This window comes from Orycteropus afer, unplaced genomic scaffold (assembly GCF_000298275.1).
Source record: "Orycteropus afer afer isolate SDZICR_OR568_19922 unplaced genomic scaffold, OryAfe1.0 scaffold00020, whole genome shotgun sequence".
Taxonomy (NCBI): Eukaryota; Metazoa; Chordata; class Mammalia; order Tubulidentata; family Orycteropodidae; genus Orycteropus; species Orycteropus afer.
This window is the reverse complement of record NW_006921607.1, coordinates 15,147,348-15,164,694: the sequence shown is the minus strand read 5'-3', so window position 1 is coordinate 15,164,694 and position 17,347 is coordinate 15,147,348. Positions and strand designations below refer to the sequence as shown.

Below are 17,347 nucleotides of genomic sequence, written 5' to 3'. Positions count from 1 at the left end.
AACCCACCAGCCACTCCTCAGAAGGAAGATGGGGCAATCTACTTCCGTAGTGATACTGCCTCAGAAACCCAAGGAGGGGTCGCTATGAGTAGGCACATAACAACAACAACAACTATCCACGACCATGGTATTTTCTTCCATTTATGTAGGTCCCGTTTAGTTTCTTGTTGTTTTAACATTTTCTTTGTATAGGTCTTTTGTGTTTCTGGTAAAATTTATTTCTAAGTATTTTATCATTTTGGTAGCTATTGTAAATGGAATTGTTTTCCTTATGTCTTTTTTGGAGATGTCTTTGTTGATATAGCAAGGTCCTTTTTCTTTTTTTTAACAGATGTTCTGTCTATGATTGAGAGTGGTATGTTGAAGTCCCTTGCTATTATTGTGGAGTTGTCTATTTCTCCTTCCATGTTAGTCAGTATTTGTTTCATGTAATGTGTTAGGTACATATATATTTATAACTGTGTGTCTTCTTGCTGGATTGACCCTTTTATTATTATGTAATGTCCTTCTTCATCTCTTGTAATAGATTTTGATGTAAAGTCTATTTTATCTAATAACAATATTGTCACCTCTGCTCTTTTATTGTTTATTGGTTGCATGTAACATTTCTTTCCATCCTTTATTTTCAGTATGCTTGACTCCTTCTGTCTAAGATGTGTTTTTTCGTGGACAGCAAAGTGACGGATCTTTTTTATTATTATTATTATCCATTCTGCCTCTCTTTACCTTTTGCATTGTGGTGTTTAGACCATTTACATTTAAGGTTATTACTGAAAATGAAGTGTCTACCTCACTCATTTTACTATTTGTTTTTTGAGTATTTCATATCTTCTTTGCTTTTTTTATTCCGTTTTTTTTTTTTCTGTTTTTGTTTGTATTTGGCTGCTTTCTTAGTATGAGCCTTTTGTTTTTTTCCTTCTGAATGTTTTCTCTTGGTGGTTTCTTAGTGATTACCACATATATTACTTTATGCAATTAACAACTGCAATGACATTTAATATATGAACAACAGTTAACATATACCTTTAACATAATAAATCTATTCCTGATATGCTCCTCACTCCCCCATTTCTGTTGATATGCCTTAACATCAATATACCACCTATATTTGATAAGTTTACTTTGTGCTTATTTCTTACAAAGTGGTGGTGTATTTTTTGTAGGATTTCATTATTGACTTTATTCCCTGAAAATATGTTATACTTGGTCCTTATGATTGTGCATGTTGTTGCATTTTTTTTTTTTTTTTTGTAGCTCTCTCTTATTTATTTATTCCATATACAGATACGGATATTTAGTTAATTCTCTTGTCTTCCTATTTGGAGTACTGACTTGACTAATGCTTGCAAATCTGGTCTAGTAGTGGCAAATTCCCAGAGCTCCCGTTTGTTTGGGAATGTCTTTATTTCCTCCTTGTTTTTGAATGACAGCTTTGCTGGGTAAAGAATTCTTGAGTGGAAATTGTTTTCATTCACTCTTCTATATGTCACTCTATTGTCTTCTGGTCTCAAGCATTCTGGGGAGAAATCCACACTAATTCTTATGAAAAACTCTTGGTATGTTATATTGCATATTTCTCTTGCTGCTTTCAGAATTCTCTCGTCTTTGATTTTCAAGACTTTTATTAGGGTGTGGTGTGGAGTTGATCTTTTTTGTGCCTCTTCTGATTGGGATTTGCATAACTTCCTATATTTGCAGCCTTGGTTCTCTGTTCCAGTCTAGGAAATTTTCTCAGATTATCTTTTTGGAAAATTGTTTCTGTGCTCTCTTAGGCTAGGTTCTCTAGAGAAACAAAACCAGTGAAATACATATATATATATGCATATATGAAGGTAGAGAGAGAGAGAGAGATTTACCTCAAGGAAACGACTCATGTGGTTGTAGAGGCTATCAAGTCCCAAGTCTGTGGGTCAGATGTCAGGCTGGAGGCCTTCTCCTGACCAGAGATCTCTTGTAGCTGCAGGAGCTGACAAACCCAAGATCAGCAGGTAAGATGGCAAGCTGCTAGCAAACAAGCCGTAGAGGCTAGTGAATCCCAAGATTGTCAGGCAACATGGCAAGCCTCTGGCTCAAATCCAAAGAACCAGAGGTCAGATGATAACAAGCCAGAAGTGGGACCCAGATTGAGCAAAACCCAGAAAGCTTTGCCAAAACACCCATATATATTGCACACAGGTCACATCCTTCAGGAAACTCCCTTTCAACTGATTGGCTGCTCATGGCAGACTTCATCATAGGGGATGACTACATCATAACTGCCAACCACTAGGAATCATGGCCCAGCCAAGTTGACACACAACCCTAACCATGATATATGCCTTTTTTGTTGTCATGGTGCTCTGGGAATCCAATAATTCTAATGTCAGATATCTTCATTGAATCCCATATTTCCTTTTGGATTTGTTTCCTGTTCTTTGTTCTTTCCTCTTAAGACTTGATAGGTTCAGTTATTTTGTCTTCTAGTTCACTATTCTGTCTTCTATTTGACTCTGTTATTAAATCTTTCTCTTTTTCTAGTTCAGTTAGTTTAGTCTTCAGTTCCAGTAGTTCTCATTGTTTTTTGATGTTTCCAATTTCCTCACAGTCATTTTGTTCTTCCCCTTGTCCCTGATCTCCACTGTTTTTTTTTTTTTTTCTGTGTTTTTTGCTTTCTTAAAATTTATTTAGCACCATATCTGAATAAAGAAGACCAAAGAAGAGTTGATGCCTTTGGATTGTGGTGTTGGTGAAGAATACTGAAAATACCATGCACTGCCAGAAGAACAAACAAATCTGTCCTGGAAGAAATGCAGCCAAATGCTCCTTAAAAGCAAGAATGACTGGACTTTGTCTCACCTACTTTCATCATGTTGTCAGAAGTGAGCAGTCCTGAAGAAGGATATCATGCTTGATAAAGTAGAGGGTCAACAAAAAAGGAGAAGACCTTCAACAAGATGGATTGACACAGTGGCTGCAACAATGGGTTCCAGCTTAGCAAGGATTGTGAGGATGGTGTAGAACAGGGCAGTGTTTTGTCCTGTTGTACATACGGTCACTATGAATTAGAGCCAACTTGATGGCATATAACAACAAAAACAACATAGTCTGAAAATTATTAATTTTCTGCATTAACCTGGCCTTCATAGTAGTAATTTCTTCTTCTTCATATTTTGCTTTTGATTGGTACTTCTTCTCTTGTAATTTTGTGTGTTTGTTTTACTCTTTGTTGTTGTTGAACTTGCCCTCCCCCCCCTTTTTTTACTTTAAATTTTGTATTCTAGTTTTTGTGGGAAATTTTTATGATTTCCCATGGTGGCTGGTCAGAACCTGTACCCATCAGCCACTTGGTTGAAGAAAGATACAGCAACCAATTTCTGCAAAGACTCATAGGCCTGGGAACCACCAACCTTTTGGATAGCAATTGACCATATTAACCATTGTCAACACCCACGGACTCCTCAGTGACCCCTCAAGTCCTGCATATTAAAGATTGAACAATGACAGGCCTCACCTGTAGATGCTGTAATGTCCTTTTCCAAAAGGCTTCATCTTAACTTTTCCTGAGATATCAGGGATGTTGATTTTCTCCAACTCTTTCCGCAGCTTGGCCACTCCCTCCTGGCAGACTGAGGATAAAGCAGAGGGATGACAGTCAGAGCATAGCAGTGAGCCTGGAAAGGTGGTCAGAGCAGGCTCTAGGCCCTTGTCCCTTCTGTCCATGGCAGAGGTACCCAGAGTCCTGACGTAGAGATGGGATTGGAGAGGTCTTAAATGGAGTCCTTTTAGGTTTTCTGTAAAGGGCCAGATGGTGAATATTTTCAGCTTCATAGATCATAGTGACTCTGATGCAACTACTCAACTCTATTACTGCACAAAAGCAGCCATAGACGATACATAAAGAAATGAGCATGGCTGTGTTCCAATGAAACTTTATTTATATTTATGGGCACTGAAACTTGAATTTCATGTCATTTTCATGTGCTGTGAAATACTATTTTTCTTTTGATTTTTTTCAACCATTTAAAAATGGGAAAAAAAAAAACTTCCTAGCTCACAGGTCATACAAAAACATGTGGTAAGAGCTGGCTTGTGGACTGTAGTTTGCTAACCTTTGGTCTGAAATATCACACCCCAAAAATCTAGTCAGCATGACAGCAGAAGAACTAGATGGTGCCCGGCTACCATCGTCAACCACTTGGAGGGAGATGGATGCAAAAGATCTTAGATAGAATGGGAGAACAGTGTGGAACAAAACTCAAAATCATAAAAAAAAAAAAAAAATTGAAAATCATGAAAAAACCAAAAGAGCAGGTTTGCTGGTCTAATAGAGCCTGGTGAGACCCCTGACACTATGGCCCCTAGCTACTTTCAGGGCTGGAATTGAATTCACTCCTGTGGCTTCTAGCCAAACAATAGGCATATGGGGTGAACATTTACATCCGGTAGATACACTCCTTGGATAGATCAATCAGGGGAGAACAGAAGAGCAGTGTTTGCACAGGGAGATAGCTTGGGGTGGAGGTGGGAGTGTGTGGGAGGGGAGGACACAGGAAAGAAGTAACTATGGGGAGGAAGTGGGGAGACAGCTGTTACATTGTGGGAAATTGCAGTCAATGTCATAAGACAAAATGTGTATGAACTGATGTATGGGAAATGAATTTGCTCTGGAAACTTTTACCCAAATCACAATAAAAATGAAAAAAAAAAAATCTAGTCAGCATCCTACAAGTATTTATTGAAGACCGATTCCATGCCTGGTGCTGTGCTATGCCCTCAGAGATCCCCAACCCCCTTGGCTTTTGGTCCTCTCTCCACAGGTCCTTTGCACATGCTATTCCTGCTGCCTAGGAAATCTTCCCTTCCGTCTTTGCCTTCACCTGGTCAACTCCTAGTCACCTCAATCATCACTTTCTCAGGGAAACTTCCTGTTCTGGTTCGCTAGTGCCGCTCTGACAGGAATATACCATAAATGGGATGGCCTTAACAAACAGTAGTTTACTCTTAAAATTTGGAGGCTTTAAGTCCAAGTTCAAAGTTCCAGGCTCTAGGGGTTGTGTGAAAGCCCCTCGACCTTGGGCTTTACTCTGCCTCTTGCTCCCAGCCCACTGAAACTAGAGGCATCTCTTCACTCAGACAGCTACTGGCTGCTGAGGCTAACAAGCCCAAGGTCGACAAAAAGGCACAGTCCCGATATTACCAAACCACACAGCAGGCCATCAATTTAAGTCCATTGAAAGTCCCAAAGTTGGCAGAGCATGGCAGGCTAGCATGCCATAAGCTAGAGACCATTCCCAAAGGCTTCTCCTTGTATAAAGGAAGCAGACCACATCCCAAAGGCTCAGCTGCTTGTGGTAGATCCCACCATGGAACTGATTGCCAGTCTCATCGTGGGGAAATAACTACCACCAGCTGCCCAGCCTCTCAACCAGCCCCAGCCAATCTGACACACAAATATAACTACCACACTTCCTGACCCAGCAGACTAGAGTAAACTGCCTGGTAATGACACTATGGACCTCTCCTCTAGGATCCTTGCTGTATTTGTAATGATACAGTTAGATTAGTAATTATATAATTATTCATGTGACTTTCACTAATGTTTGTTCCTACTAGGTGAGTGCTCCTCTTCTTTATGGAAGCCTTCAATGGAGACCTTCCTCAGGGACCACTGCTGAAGCCTCATTATCAGGGGGAGGGGAGGCCTTGACCCTTGAAGATACTTTTCCACTCCCAGTCATTCTTCTCCCTCCCCCTTGCCCTCAGGTCCATAAAACTGCAGGAACATTTTGTTTGGGAATCCCTTTGCAGTAAGGCAGGTACCCACGTGTGCTCTGATCCACCTGCCCCTTGCCGTATCTCCTGCAGTGTTGTTCCTGGGAAAATACAGAACGTGGGGAGCCAGTGCCTTATCTGGTTTCATCTCTTGCTTTTACTATTGCAGCAAGTGATGAAAGGCTTGACCATTACTTTCATGCTGGCTCTTGTCTTAATGGACTAGTGGGACACTTGGCAGCTGAGCTCAGCTCCCTGACAAGTACAGGGCTGGAGTGAGGACTAAATGGGAGTGTGTGTGTGTGTGCATGCAAAGTTCCTAGCTTAGCACCCAACTCATGTCAGCACAGAGCAACAAGAGCTGTTTCATGCCACTCTCAACTCTGTGTGGGCCTGGATCAGTGGCTTGGGGTCACCCACTAAGCAATGGGCACAGCATGGCTGTTTGGCCTCTGAACTGAGGGAAACTACTAAGAAAGGTCCTCCAGTGGCTTCTCCCACCTGCCTAGCCTCCTTGCAGTTCTGGAACTCCTCCCAGGCTGAGGGTGAGGCAGGGATCTAGATGTGGATGATAGGGCTGATAACGGGCTTTGAAAGGAAGATAGGGATCTAGGATCCCAAGTTTGACAATTGATTAGAGGGAGGGAGGGGAGAAGGAGGAGACCGTGAGGACCCTCAAGGACCTGAACACTAACTAGACTTGGAGTCTTCCAGTGCTCCAGTCCAACCTCTGCTACTTCTCAGCAGTGTCGCCTTCTGATGTTCAGTTTTTTCATATGCAAAATGAGGCAAATAGGGCCTACCATACACTGGATTGAAAGAGCTGGCACATAGTAGGTGTTTAATAAACACCTCTCAGGGGTGCAAGGGGAGGGAAGGAAGGCGTCTGATTACCGTAGTCAAGGCCCTTCTGCGTGATCCTGGCCACGAAGCCGGGGTTGGTGGCCACTGCCACTGCTGTACCCACCGCAACCAGCACCACCAGGGCTGCCCATCTGGCCATGCCCTCGTCTTCCAGAGCTGCCAAAGCTTTGGGGCCTTAGAGGGGAAACAGGACCTATAAAGGAGCCAGGTGGGGAAACACAAGGCAGCCGAATATAGAAAGAAGGAAGGAACTGGGGTGGGGATTTGGGGCTAAGAAGGAAGGAACTGGGGTGGGGATTTGGGGCTGCGGTTCCCCATTATGGTTGGGGCCATAGGTCCAGAGGCAGCAGGGCTGTGTGTCCATGCGTGTATGTGTGTGTGTGTGTGTGTGTGTGTGTGTGTGTATGTTGGGACCCCTGGGACTGGTTCCCCTCCTTAAGCATTCTTCCTTCCAAGTTCCTACCCCAATCCCCTCATCTTAGGACTTCATTGACTGTGTGGTGAGTACATCAGGGTTCAGCAAAGTATTCTGTCCACTGACAGACTAAATATACAAAAGGACAATGACCAGACCATACATAAAAATAGCAACCAGCCCACTATCTGCAGCTCCCAGTCCAGAAAGCCAGGTGACAACGCCTGGAACAATGGGCCCCAAATGGCCACAGCTTGATTAATAATTGACTACTGCTTTCATTTTTGTCCCCACTTCCAACTTAAGACAACTGGAGAAAGCTAAATATGCTCTCCAAACCAATTCTATACAACTGGCAGATCCTAGTTAGCTGCCTCCAGCTTCTCTGTGCCAATCAAGAGTTTCCCACCAAAGTGCACCTGACACCTCCCACCTTCTTTTTCCTTTAAAGCTTTCCCAGTCTCCTGCCTGCCTTTAAGTCTCTGCCACACACAAGTTGTAATGACTGACTCCTTAGCTATATATAGCAAGCTCTGAATAAATAGCCTTTGTTTTCACTTGGACGTTACCTATTTCTACACTACTTTTGATTTCTTAAAGGTTCCCTCATGGCGCAGGGGTTAATCACTCAGTTGCCAAGTGGAAGGTTGGCAGTTTGAACCTACCAGCTGCTCTGCGGGAGAAAGATGTGGCAGTCTGCTTCTGGAACGATTACAGCCTTGGAAACACTACTGAGCAGTCCTACTCTGTCCTCTAGGGTCACTATGAGTCAAAATTGACTAGACCACAATAGGTTCTGGATTTCTTTGCTATTTTCCATAGTCAATGTTTAAGAAAATGGATCTTTTAGCATATTCTTGGCCCAAAGCAGTTGTGGTAAAAATTAAAGGATCAGATTTTGAAATCTAACATCTTAGCTGTGGTTTCAAATCTCAGCTCTATCACTGTTGCAGCCTGACTTTGGTAAACCTCTTGACCTCTCTGAACCTCAGCCTCTTCTTCTATAAAGTAGGAGCAGTATTAGTAGCTACCCTCCTTGGATTGCCGTGAGGAGCTTAAACCATGTAAAGCACTTAGCAGAGAGCTACCTGCAAAATAAATACATAAATGGAAGCTATTCATGTCACTCTGGTTTTTAAGTCATTCATGTTCATCGGGGAACATTTGAAAACACACCAGGAAGAGAATAAAAATTACATGACAGAGATTAAAAATTACAGACAAACAGAATTGTAGGTTAGACTATTTCTCATCTCCCTTTTAAAACATAGGTAGAGGTTAAATTTTTTTTTTTTTTTAATTGTTTTGAACAAACAAAAATGGGATCACACTGGTCAATTGTGTAGCATGATCTTTTTGCAATAAGATGGTGAAACTTCTCTGGCTGTAAATATCCTTATGCAGACACGGTACTCCATCACTACTTCAACTCACAGATTTCTCCATCACATTTTTGTCTTTACACAATTTGATCCCTTCCTTTGACAGACGTAGAACCTGAACCTGAAACTCAGAGATGGGTAGTGCTCTGCTCCCAGTCATGCTGCAAGTTGCTAGCCCAGCTGGGATCCAAACGCGCTGGCTCCCTCAGGTCTGCAGGACGCATGCATCTCACCTTCAGGGCCTTGGGGGGGGAGGGGTACATATGGACGTTTCCTTGTCTGCCCAGCCCCTGAGCCTCCCTTTACTGCAGCCTCAGGCCCTAGGAAGCCCGAAACCCCGCAGGGCAGCCAGCTCTGTCTCCTTGGTGATGAGAGGAGGGGCGTGTCTGCGGAGGGGGCGCTGCTGGCTTCTCTCCCGCTGGGTCCTCATCAGACCCCTGGCGCCCTGCCTCACCGGTCCTGATTTTATGGAAGTCTAATGAAGCCTGCTGAGCCGGGAGAGTGTGAGATCCCCGGATTGAGTTTTTCTTCTTCTCCACGTCTGTTTCTAAAAAGGTCTCCTTCTACCCCATCTGCAATAACTGGAGTCCTTCTGGCTTGCTTAGGAATGAAAACAGGAGCTGTGTGTAGAGAGAGCATCTACTATGTGCCAGATGCTGTACATATATTATCTCCAAGCCCAAAAACAACCCGTGAGGGAGGAATGATTAGTCTCAGTTTTGGAGAGGAGGAAATTGAGTTGCAGAGTGATTAAGTCATTGTCAAGGTCACTCGGGCCTCATACCTGGGGAGAAGACCTTCTTCTCCCTGCCTGGGGTAGTTCCAGGAGAGTGGTCACCCTCACTCTTCACCCCAGCTCTACCTTCCTTCAAATGACCCAAGCCCCCAGTCAGATGCTTGAATCTGTACAAGAAAGAGAGCTCTAAATAGCAGCCCAAACGCATCGAATGATGACTTGTCATAAAATTAGACTTCTTGAAAAATTATCTTGCACACTTTTGAACACCTCCAGCTCTAATTACTCTATGTCCCTGAGTCCCCCAGGCCCAACCAGATGGTGCATCTGTGAGGGTGGCAGACAGGGAAGGAGCCCTGAAATGAGAACCACAAAATGATGACTTACATTGTCATAAAATCGGAACCTTAAAAACAGCTGACAAGTTTCTGAACAAGCCACCTCCACTGGCTCCTGCTCAGCCGGAATCAGATGTGTCCAACCTCCCATCTTGGCACCACGATGGCCAGCCTGTGAACTCTGAGCTTGTAGCTTAACCTGGCTGAGCCTGAGTTTCCTCATTTGTCCCCAAATCCACCTGCAAGCACAGGTCTGTCATTAAACCCAGATGCTCAGGTGTTTCCATAAGGCTATGCCTGTAATCAGGGAGACTCCTCCTCAACCCTTTGATTCTCAATCCCTTCTCCCCTTTCCTCCTTCAGGAGTCTGGCCTCTGGAGTGGATTGTCAGTCATTCTGTGCCCATGGATAAGGAATTCGGGCATAAGAGGGGGCTCCAGGTGGGTCCTGAGTGGGGAGGGGAGAAGAGCAGGCCTTCATGGAGGTCTCTTCCCAATGTGTAGCATCTAAAAGACAATCCAACATTTAAAACCATAAAGGTAACCTCTCAATACTCTCCCTTACCTTGTTAAAGGAGCTCTGGTGGCACAATGCATAAGGCATTTGACTGCTAACCAGAAGGTTGGTGGTTCAAACCCACAAGCCACTCCACAGAAGGAAGATGGGACAATCTACTTCCATAAATATTTACCTCCTTGGAAACTCAATAGGGTTCACTATGAGTCAGAATTGACTCAATGGCAGTGGGTTTAGTTTCTTTTGGGGGCATTTTACCTTGTTATGAGGACCTCTAGTAGCATGGTGTCTAAGGCATTTGACTGCTAACCAGAAGGCTGGCAGTTCAAATCCACCAGCCATTCCTTGGAAGGAAGATTGGGCAATCTACTTCTGTAGTGATACTGCCTCAGAAACCCAAGGAGGGGTCTCTATGAGTCGGGTCTGACTCCACGGCAGTGAGTTTGGTCTTTTTGGTTACCTTGTTATTGCTAAAAAGATGTCTTTCCTTCCCAGCCTTGAGTCTTATAAAAAAGGCCCCTTTGAATACTCAGCCCCTGGAGGATACCAGGCTCCAGCAGGAGCAGGGTGAGGGCAGATCATCCTTGCTGCATTATTATTACTTCAATCCTGAGTAGTGAATAAATGAAAGAAGAGTCATAGGCAGAGCATAAATTCCAGATAATAAGTGTTTAGAGACTGAGAAGGATGAGCTAAGCCTGACAATCCTGGTAGGCTTCCAGGAGGAGGTGAGGCTTGAGCCAGGTCCTGGGTCAGGCTGATGCCGGGAGGGTCAGTTCTAAAGCTCAAAGCATTGGCTCTGACCAGAGGGCAGTTTCTGGGGAGGGCTGCAGGCTGAGAGAAAGGAAAAGAGTTAAGTGGCTCTCCTAGGGGACAGTGGGAAGGGCAGGTGTCACTCTCACTTCTGCTTCTCCTTCGGAAATTGAAGTGCTTCAAAAGTGTCACAATGTTAGCTCCTGGAAGTTCTGCCTCTTCCAGTCACAGGGAACATTATGGGAAGAAAAGCAACACCGCAGTTGCCAAATGCCTGAGGGCCTCTGACACCCAGCCGTAATTTCCCCTCAGCCACATTAGGAAATAAGTGTGTGCTCAGCCAAGCCCCAAAGAGAACTACTGCTGGGAAAGAGCTGCTCCCTGCATGGCCCTGTGGCCTGGGGACACAGGCAGGCCAGGACTAGAGTGAGGCCAGTGAAGAGCAGGGCCTGGGTTTGAGTCCTGCCTTTGCCTTTATATGGCTATGTGACCATGGGCCAGTCTTTGCTCCTCTGTGGGCTCCAGGATCCTCTTCTGTAAGAATAGTCATCATCTTTGGAGACTTAATCCATGCCTGGAACTGAGCCCAGCCCTTGTCTGACATTCTCTATTAATCCTCACCCAACCCTGAAAGGAGGTATAATTGGCTCTACTTCACAGGTAAGAAAATTGAGGCTCAGAGAAGTTAAGTAACTTGCCCAGAGCCACACATCTAACATGGGGCAAAGGGATGTTGGTGATCCTCATACTCTGTGTGTCACTCGTGCTTCTCCCAAAGGGCAAGTTAGAAGACATGGGGCATTGCTTTTGAACACATGATTCCTGTGTTTAAGTCCCAGCACAGCTTAATATCACCAAGGGACTAGGGCCCATTCACTAACAAGCTCCTAGGCACCCCCTCCCCCCCATGTTCCATCCTGGTGGTTCCCAAGCTGCTGCTTATGTAGAATCACCCAGGAGCTCGCTAACATGCAGATTCCCAAACTCTCTCCCTACTCGCTGCTCCCCCTCACCCACCCCATCAGATTGCCCTCCACTTGACTCCTACGAATGGTGGCCCCATGTATGTCAGAGTCAAGTTGTGCTCTACGGGGTTTTCAATGGCTGATTTTTCAGAAGGAGATTGCCAGGCCTCTCTTTCAAGGCACATCTGGGTGGACTTGAACTGCCAAGCTTTCAGTTAGCTGTTATAAGCATGGTAGCTGTGTGCACCACCCAGTGATTCTTAGATTCTGATGGAGAAGGTAGGCAATGGGGTTGGGGCATTTCTCTATTGATTCTCACACAGGTGAGCTCTAGGCTACACCTCAAGAAACACCGTTGCTGTTGTTGTTATGTGCCGTGGAGTTGGATCCGACTCATAGAAACCCCTCCTTGGGTTTCTGAGGCGGTATCACTACAGAAGTCGATTGCCCTACCTTCCTTCCGAGGAGTAGCTGGTGGGTTTGAACCGCCAGCCTTCTGGTTAGCAGTCAAGTGCCTGAGGCACTATGCTACCAGAGCCCCTCAAGAAACACTAACTTAGAGGAATCACCTTGAATATGTGAACATGTGAAGCTTGTCTTCCCTCCACACCTTTGAGCAGCAGCCCCCACAGCCTGAAACGTCCTTCCCAGTCTAGCTGGAGTGGCATGCCTTCCAGGAAACCTCCTCCACCTTTCCCTCTCTCCTTTCCATGGTATCTTATCTTTATCTCATACAAAACTCAGCCCTTGGCACACCAGGCCTGGGCCACAAGAGCAGTTATTGTCCTTTTTTGGGGGGGATAAAAAATTTCAGCACAGTCCAGTTCCATCTCATTCCTGCTGCAAAAGACCTCTTTAAAGTGTTAAAAAGCAAAGATGTCAGCTGGAGGACTTAGGTGCACCTGGTCCAAGCCATGGTCTTTTCTTATTTTTCCCAGTATTTCTAATAGGATCACTGTAAATTATCCATAGCCATTTTAGGCACCATTATATAAGAAATACATATCCAAACTCTTATTATTATTATTTTAACTTTTTCTTGTGATTTGGGTGAAAATTTACAGAGCAAATTCGTTTCCCATTCAACAGTCCATACACAATTTGTTCCGTAACATTGACTGCAATCCCCATAATGTAACGGCTCTCTCCCCACTTCCTCCCTGTGGTTACCTCTTCCCTGTGTCCTTCTTTCCTTTTGTTCTTGCCTTCTGAGCTTGCTTCCTGTGCTAGTACTGCCCTTTTGATCTCCCAAGGTTGATTGCTCTAAGGAGTGCAACTCACCTGGTGTAGTTGTTCATCTCATAGGTCTATCGTTTGGCTGAAGATTAAGCCATGGGAGTGAGTTCAGTTCCAGTTTCAAAGGGTGATTAGGGGCCATACTCTCAGGGATATCGCCAAGCCACAGTCTTTTTAATCACTTTATATTTATGTGAAAGCTGGACAGTGAAAAAGAAGACCAAGGAAGAGTTGACACATTTGAATTATGATGTTGGCAAAGAATACTGAATATAGCATGGACTGCCAGAAGAATGAACAAATCTGTCTCAGAAGAAGTATAGACAGAATACTCCTTAGAAGTGAGTGAGGATAGTGAGACTTTGTTTCGTTTACTTTGGACATGTTTTCAGAAGAGCCCAGTCCCTGGAGAAGGGCGTCATGCCTGACGAAGCAGAGGGCCAGGGAGAAAGAGGAAGACCCTCAATGAGATGGATTGACAAGGAGGCTACAACAATGGGCTCCAGCATATCTACTATCTGAGGATGGCACAGGAGCAGGCATTTCCTTCCATCACACATGGGGTCGCTTGGAGTCACAACAAACTTGACACACCTAACAACAACCTGCCCCCTTAGGAAGTGCCACTACCTCACTCATCTCATCTGTAATCTGTAAACTGTATTTGCAATGCCAGCTTCCAGGGGTCCCCTGGGGAATCAGTGCAATAATGTGTACATAGCACTTGGCAGATTGTCTGGCACGTAGTAGGTGCTCAATTCAGCTTGATTTCCTACTCCTTCCTTTCTGGGACCTCTAGTGTCCTACCTACTGGAGCCAGGGTGGGACAGTGAAGTCAGGGGACACAGTGGACTGAATGCAGTCAGGCTGGGGCAACCTGAGTTGTGTGGAGGGGCTCCTAGGTCCAGAAGCTGCACCACTCAAGCCCCCTCTAGTGGCTAATAGAGACCCTGCTGCATAAGGGGGTGAAGCAGGGCTCAGAAATGCCCTCTGCTTGCTCAGGCTGTTGCCTCACTGTCCTGATTTTGTCAATTTTCATGCCTGCAGGGGCTGTTACCATGAAACTGCCAATGTTCTGGTCTATAGGGAGGAGGGTCCAACTGAGCTAAACAGATGCTTCACGGAAAACCCAGGTAACTGGCTGCAGGCAGGGCCCAGCGCAAGCAGTATGACCAGATGTGCATTTCCACAATGGTCCCTCTGACTGCCATGTGGGGGCTGGAGGGGTTGGGAGGAGACTGTGAGGAGGCTGGTGCTACCATCTACGTGGGACACAGTAAAGCATAAAGCCACTTCCCTGAGTTGCATCTGCCGTGGTGTAGGGGAAGGGCAGTCCAGGTGAGGCAACTACTTAAGCCAAGGCACTGAGGGTGAAATTCCCCAGGGGGCTACAGTGTGGGATGGCAGGGGGGAAGATGGTGGAGGCTGGACCACAGAGTCCTGTTTTGGTCTTGTTCTTAGAGGCTGGTGACCTCCATGCTTGTCTTAAGTATGGGGGTCCGCCCATGATAGTAGTTAGATTTGCAAAGTCTACAGATTGAGAAAAAGCCATTATAAACTGAACAACTGTAAGAAATGAATTTGCATTTTCCTAGTCCCCAGTTTACCGACATTTGGAACTGGGGAACCAGGGGCATGTTTGATGACATTTGATAGTGTTTGGCTAAAGGGACTTTAGCATGCCTCAAACTTACCCTGCCAATTTCCTGTTCCCTCCCCATAATATACCTGGGGAGATGAACCGATGGAGCCCCAGGACACACAGAGATCAAGTCCTGATTTATGATTAATTGGGCCATGGGCTGACAGCCGGAGGCAGGCTTGAATAACGTCTGGGCTGGAATGCAAGGCCAAGGCCGAGTCAGACAGGCCTTCCACAGTTCCCCCTCCCTCCCCAGCCTTTGGCTGGCCTCCTGGAGAAAAATCCTAGCAATGACTTGTCGTGGGTGGAGGGAGGGAGAGAGAGGGAGCTAGGACAAGCTACTGATCACATGGCACAAAGTGGAAGGACAGAGAAGGGGCACTCGGCCTTTCAGCCACCAAGCCTCCTGCTCATCAGAAAACCAACCCAATCAATGTCCTAGAATCCAGTTGACCAGAGTAGCAATTCCAAATAAGGGAAGGAGGGGGTTCCTGGGTTGTGTAAGCAGTTAAGGTGTTGAACTGCTAAATGAAAGGTTGGAGGTTTGAGTCCACTCAGAGGCACTGTGGAAGACAGGCTTGGTGATCTACTTCTGAAAAATCAGCCACTGAAACCCTATGGAGCCGACTGGGGCTCTCACACACATGGGGTCGCCGTGAGCCAGAGTGGACTTAGTGCAACTGGTTTAGGGAGGAAGAAGGAATAAGGAGAGCAGAACAGCAGGCCGTGCTGTGGGATGGGAGTGTTTCTGACCTCCTTTGGGGAAGTGTGCTGGCTCACAGACAAGGCTTCATGGACACATGGGTTTGCAGACCCTTTGAGAGATGTCAGTGCCTCCTCCTCCTCCAATCCCTACCATCCATAGGCCACAGGCGAGGATCACCTTGGTGGGTAATATGGATCTGCTGAAATATTTTGAGCAAAGGGGTCATGTTATAAGATACACTTTTATTATTATTGTTGTTGTTAGGTGCCATCAAATCAGCTTTGACTCACAGCAACCCTATGAGTCAACAGAAAGAAACACTGCCCACTCCTGCGCTAGCCTTTCAATATTTGCTATACCTGAGCCCATCATTGCAGCCACCGTGTCAATCCACCTCACTGAAGGTCTTCCCCTCTTTTGTGGACCCTCCACTTTACCAAGCATGCTGTCCGTCTCCAGGAAACGGTCTCTTTTGACAACATTGCCAAAGCAGTTGAGACGAAGTCTGGCCATTCTCCAACGAGCATTCCAGCTGCACTTCTTCCAGGACAGATTTGTTAGTTCTCCTGGCAGTCCATGGTACTTTCAGTATTCTTCGCCAGCATCACAGCTCTAAAGCGCCAAGTCTTCTTCAGTCTTCCTTTATTATTATTAGATAACATTTACTGAACACTTACTACATGAGAGGCATAAGTGTATGTCCGAATTCATTCGAAGAAAGTTCACTCTGACTGCAGGACACAGACTTGGAGAATTTCCTGTCAAACAATATCCTTTTGATAAATTCCTTTTCTGTTCAAATCAGCCACAACCACTTTCTGTTGTTTGCAATTAGGAATCTTGATTGACACAATACCCATAAGTTTCTGTGTTCATGTGTGGCTTTGAGGTGACTTCTGGTGACAAGAACCACAAACGGTACTGTCCTGGAGCCTGTTCCAGGTGCCTGATAATTTGAAGATGGAGGCTTCCTTCCTGAGAGAAAGGGAGGATATGCATTTATTAAATGGTTCCATGTGCATTGTCTTATTTAATCTTCTTCACCAAGGAACAGGCTAACACTTGTATTTTACAGAGACACTGGGGTTGAGAGGTAACCAAGTTCTCCTAGCTACTAAGGGGTTGAGCTGAGGAGAAGTCCAAACCCCACCTCCTGCCACTGCACAGCTTCCTGTCCCGTGGAGTCCCCAGAGGTACCTTGAGGGCTGAATTGACAAGAGACTGCCCGGGGAGGGTGTCCGAAGGCACTAATGCTGTGTGAGTATGGGGCACTTTGCTGGTAAAGAGAAAGCGCAGGCTGGGCTGGTGAGCCCCATGCCATGCCTCCTCAGCCGATCAGCGGATCTGACATGGGCCATCCATGGCCTCTGCCAAAGATCAGTGCATGGGGTGTCCCAAAGGGCCCTGCTATAAATTCCCCAAGCAGAGAACAGCAGTGTGGCTGTGTGCCCAGAAGTTGCTGCCAATCCACCTGGGGGCAAGTTGGCAATTGAGGGGGTTCAGCTTCTGCTAGAGCCCTGACTACTGAAGAGGGTTCCTGCTTTACTGACTCAGTTCTTCCTCACCCCGCTCCCTGTGGAGAAGGCTGCCTGGTTTTCCTGGGCTTGAGGTGTCAGAATAAGGAGGAAAGGGTCAGAGGGAGAAGACCAAGGGTCTAGGGCTGGCTCCGGGTGACAGCTCGGTCATCTCCTTGTAGACACTATTCTTATCTGATTTTTCTCTCTGATCTATCCCAAGTGCCTAGAACAGCAAATGGCATGTAATAGGTGCTCAGTAAACACATGTTGACTGAATGGAGTTTGGAGAAAGGAGACTCCCAAAGTGGTGGTGATGATGTTGGTGGGAAGTGGAGTATTCAAGGGAGGAACCTTAGGAAGCATTTCTGTAGGCCATATATTCCCTGCAGGATGCTCAGAAATACTAGTGAAAAACTTGAGTCATTTAAACAGTGTTTTGGAAGTGACAGGAATGATGTGACCACTGTGTGCTCTGAGATGGGACCAAATAGCAGCTGGATTTTTACAATTTTACAGAGTGAGTACA

At 45.6% G+C, this 17,347-nt stretch overlaps 1 protein-coding gene across 1 annotated transcript in view; it reads right to left on the bottom strand.

Moving 5' to 3' along the window:
* Nucleotides 1–6,754, bottom strand: part of BPI (bactericidal permeability increasing protein) — a 41,757-nt gene extending 35,003 nt beyond the window's left edge. The window contains exons 1-2 of the mRNA XM_007934747.1: nt 6,646–6,754; nt 3,491–3,605 (exon numbers count right to left, since the gene is read on the bottom strand). Of these exons, the coding sequence (XP_007932938.1) occupies nt 3,491–3,605; nt 6,646–6,754 (224 nt within the window). The remainder of the gene's footprint in view (nt 1–3,490; nt 3,606–6,645) is intronic.
* Nucleotides 6,755–17,347: the final 10,593 nt, after the last annotated feature.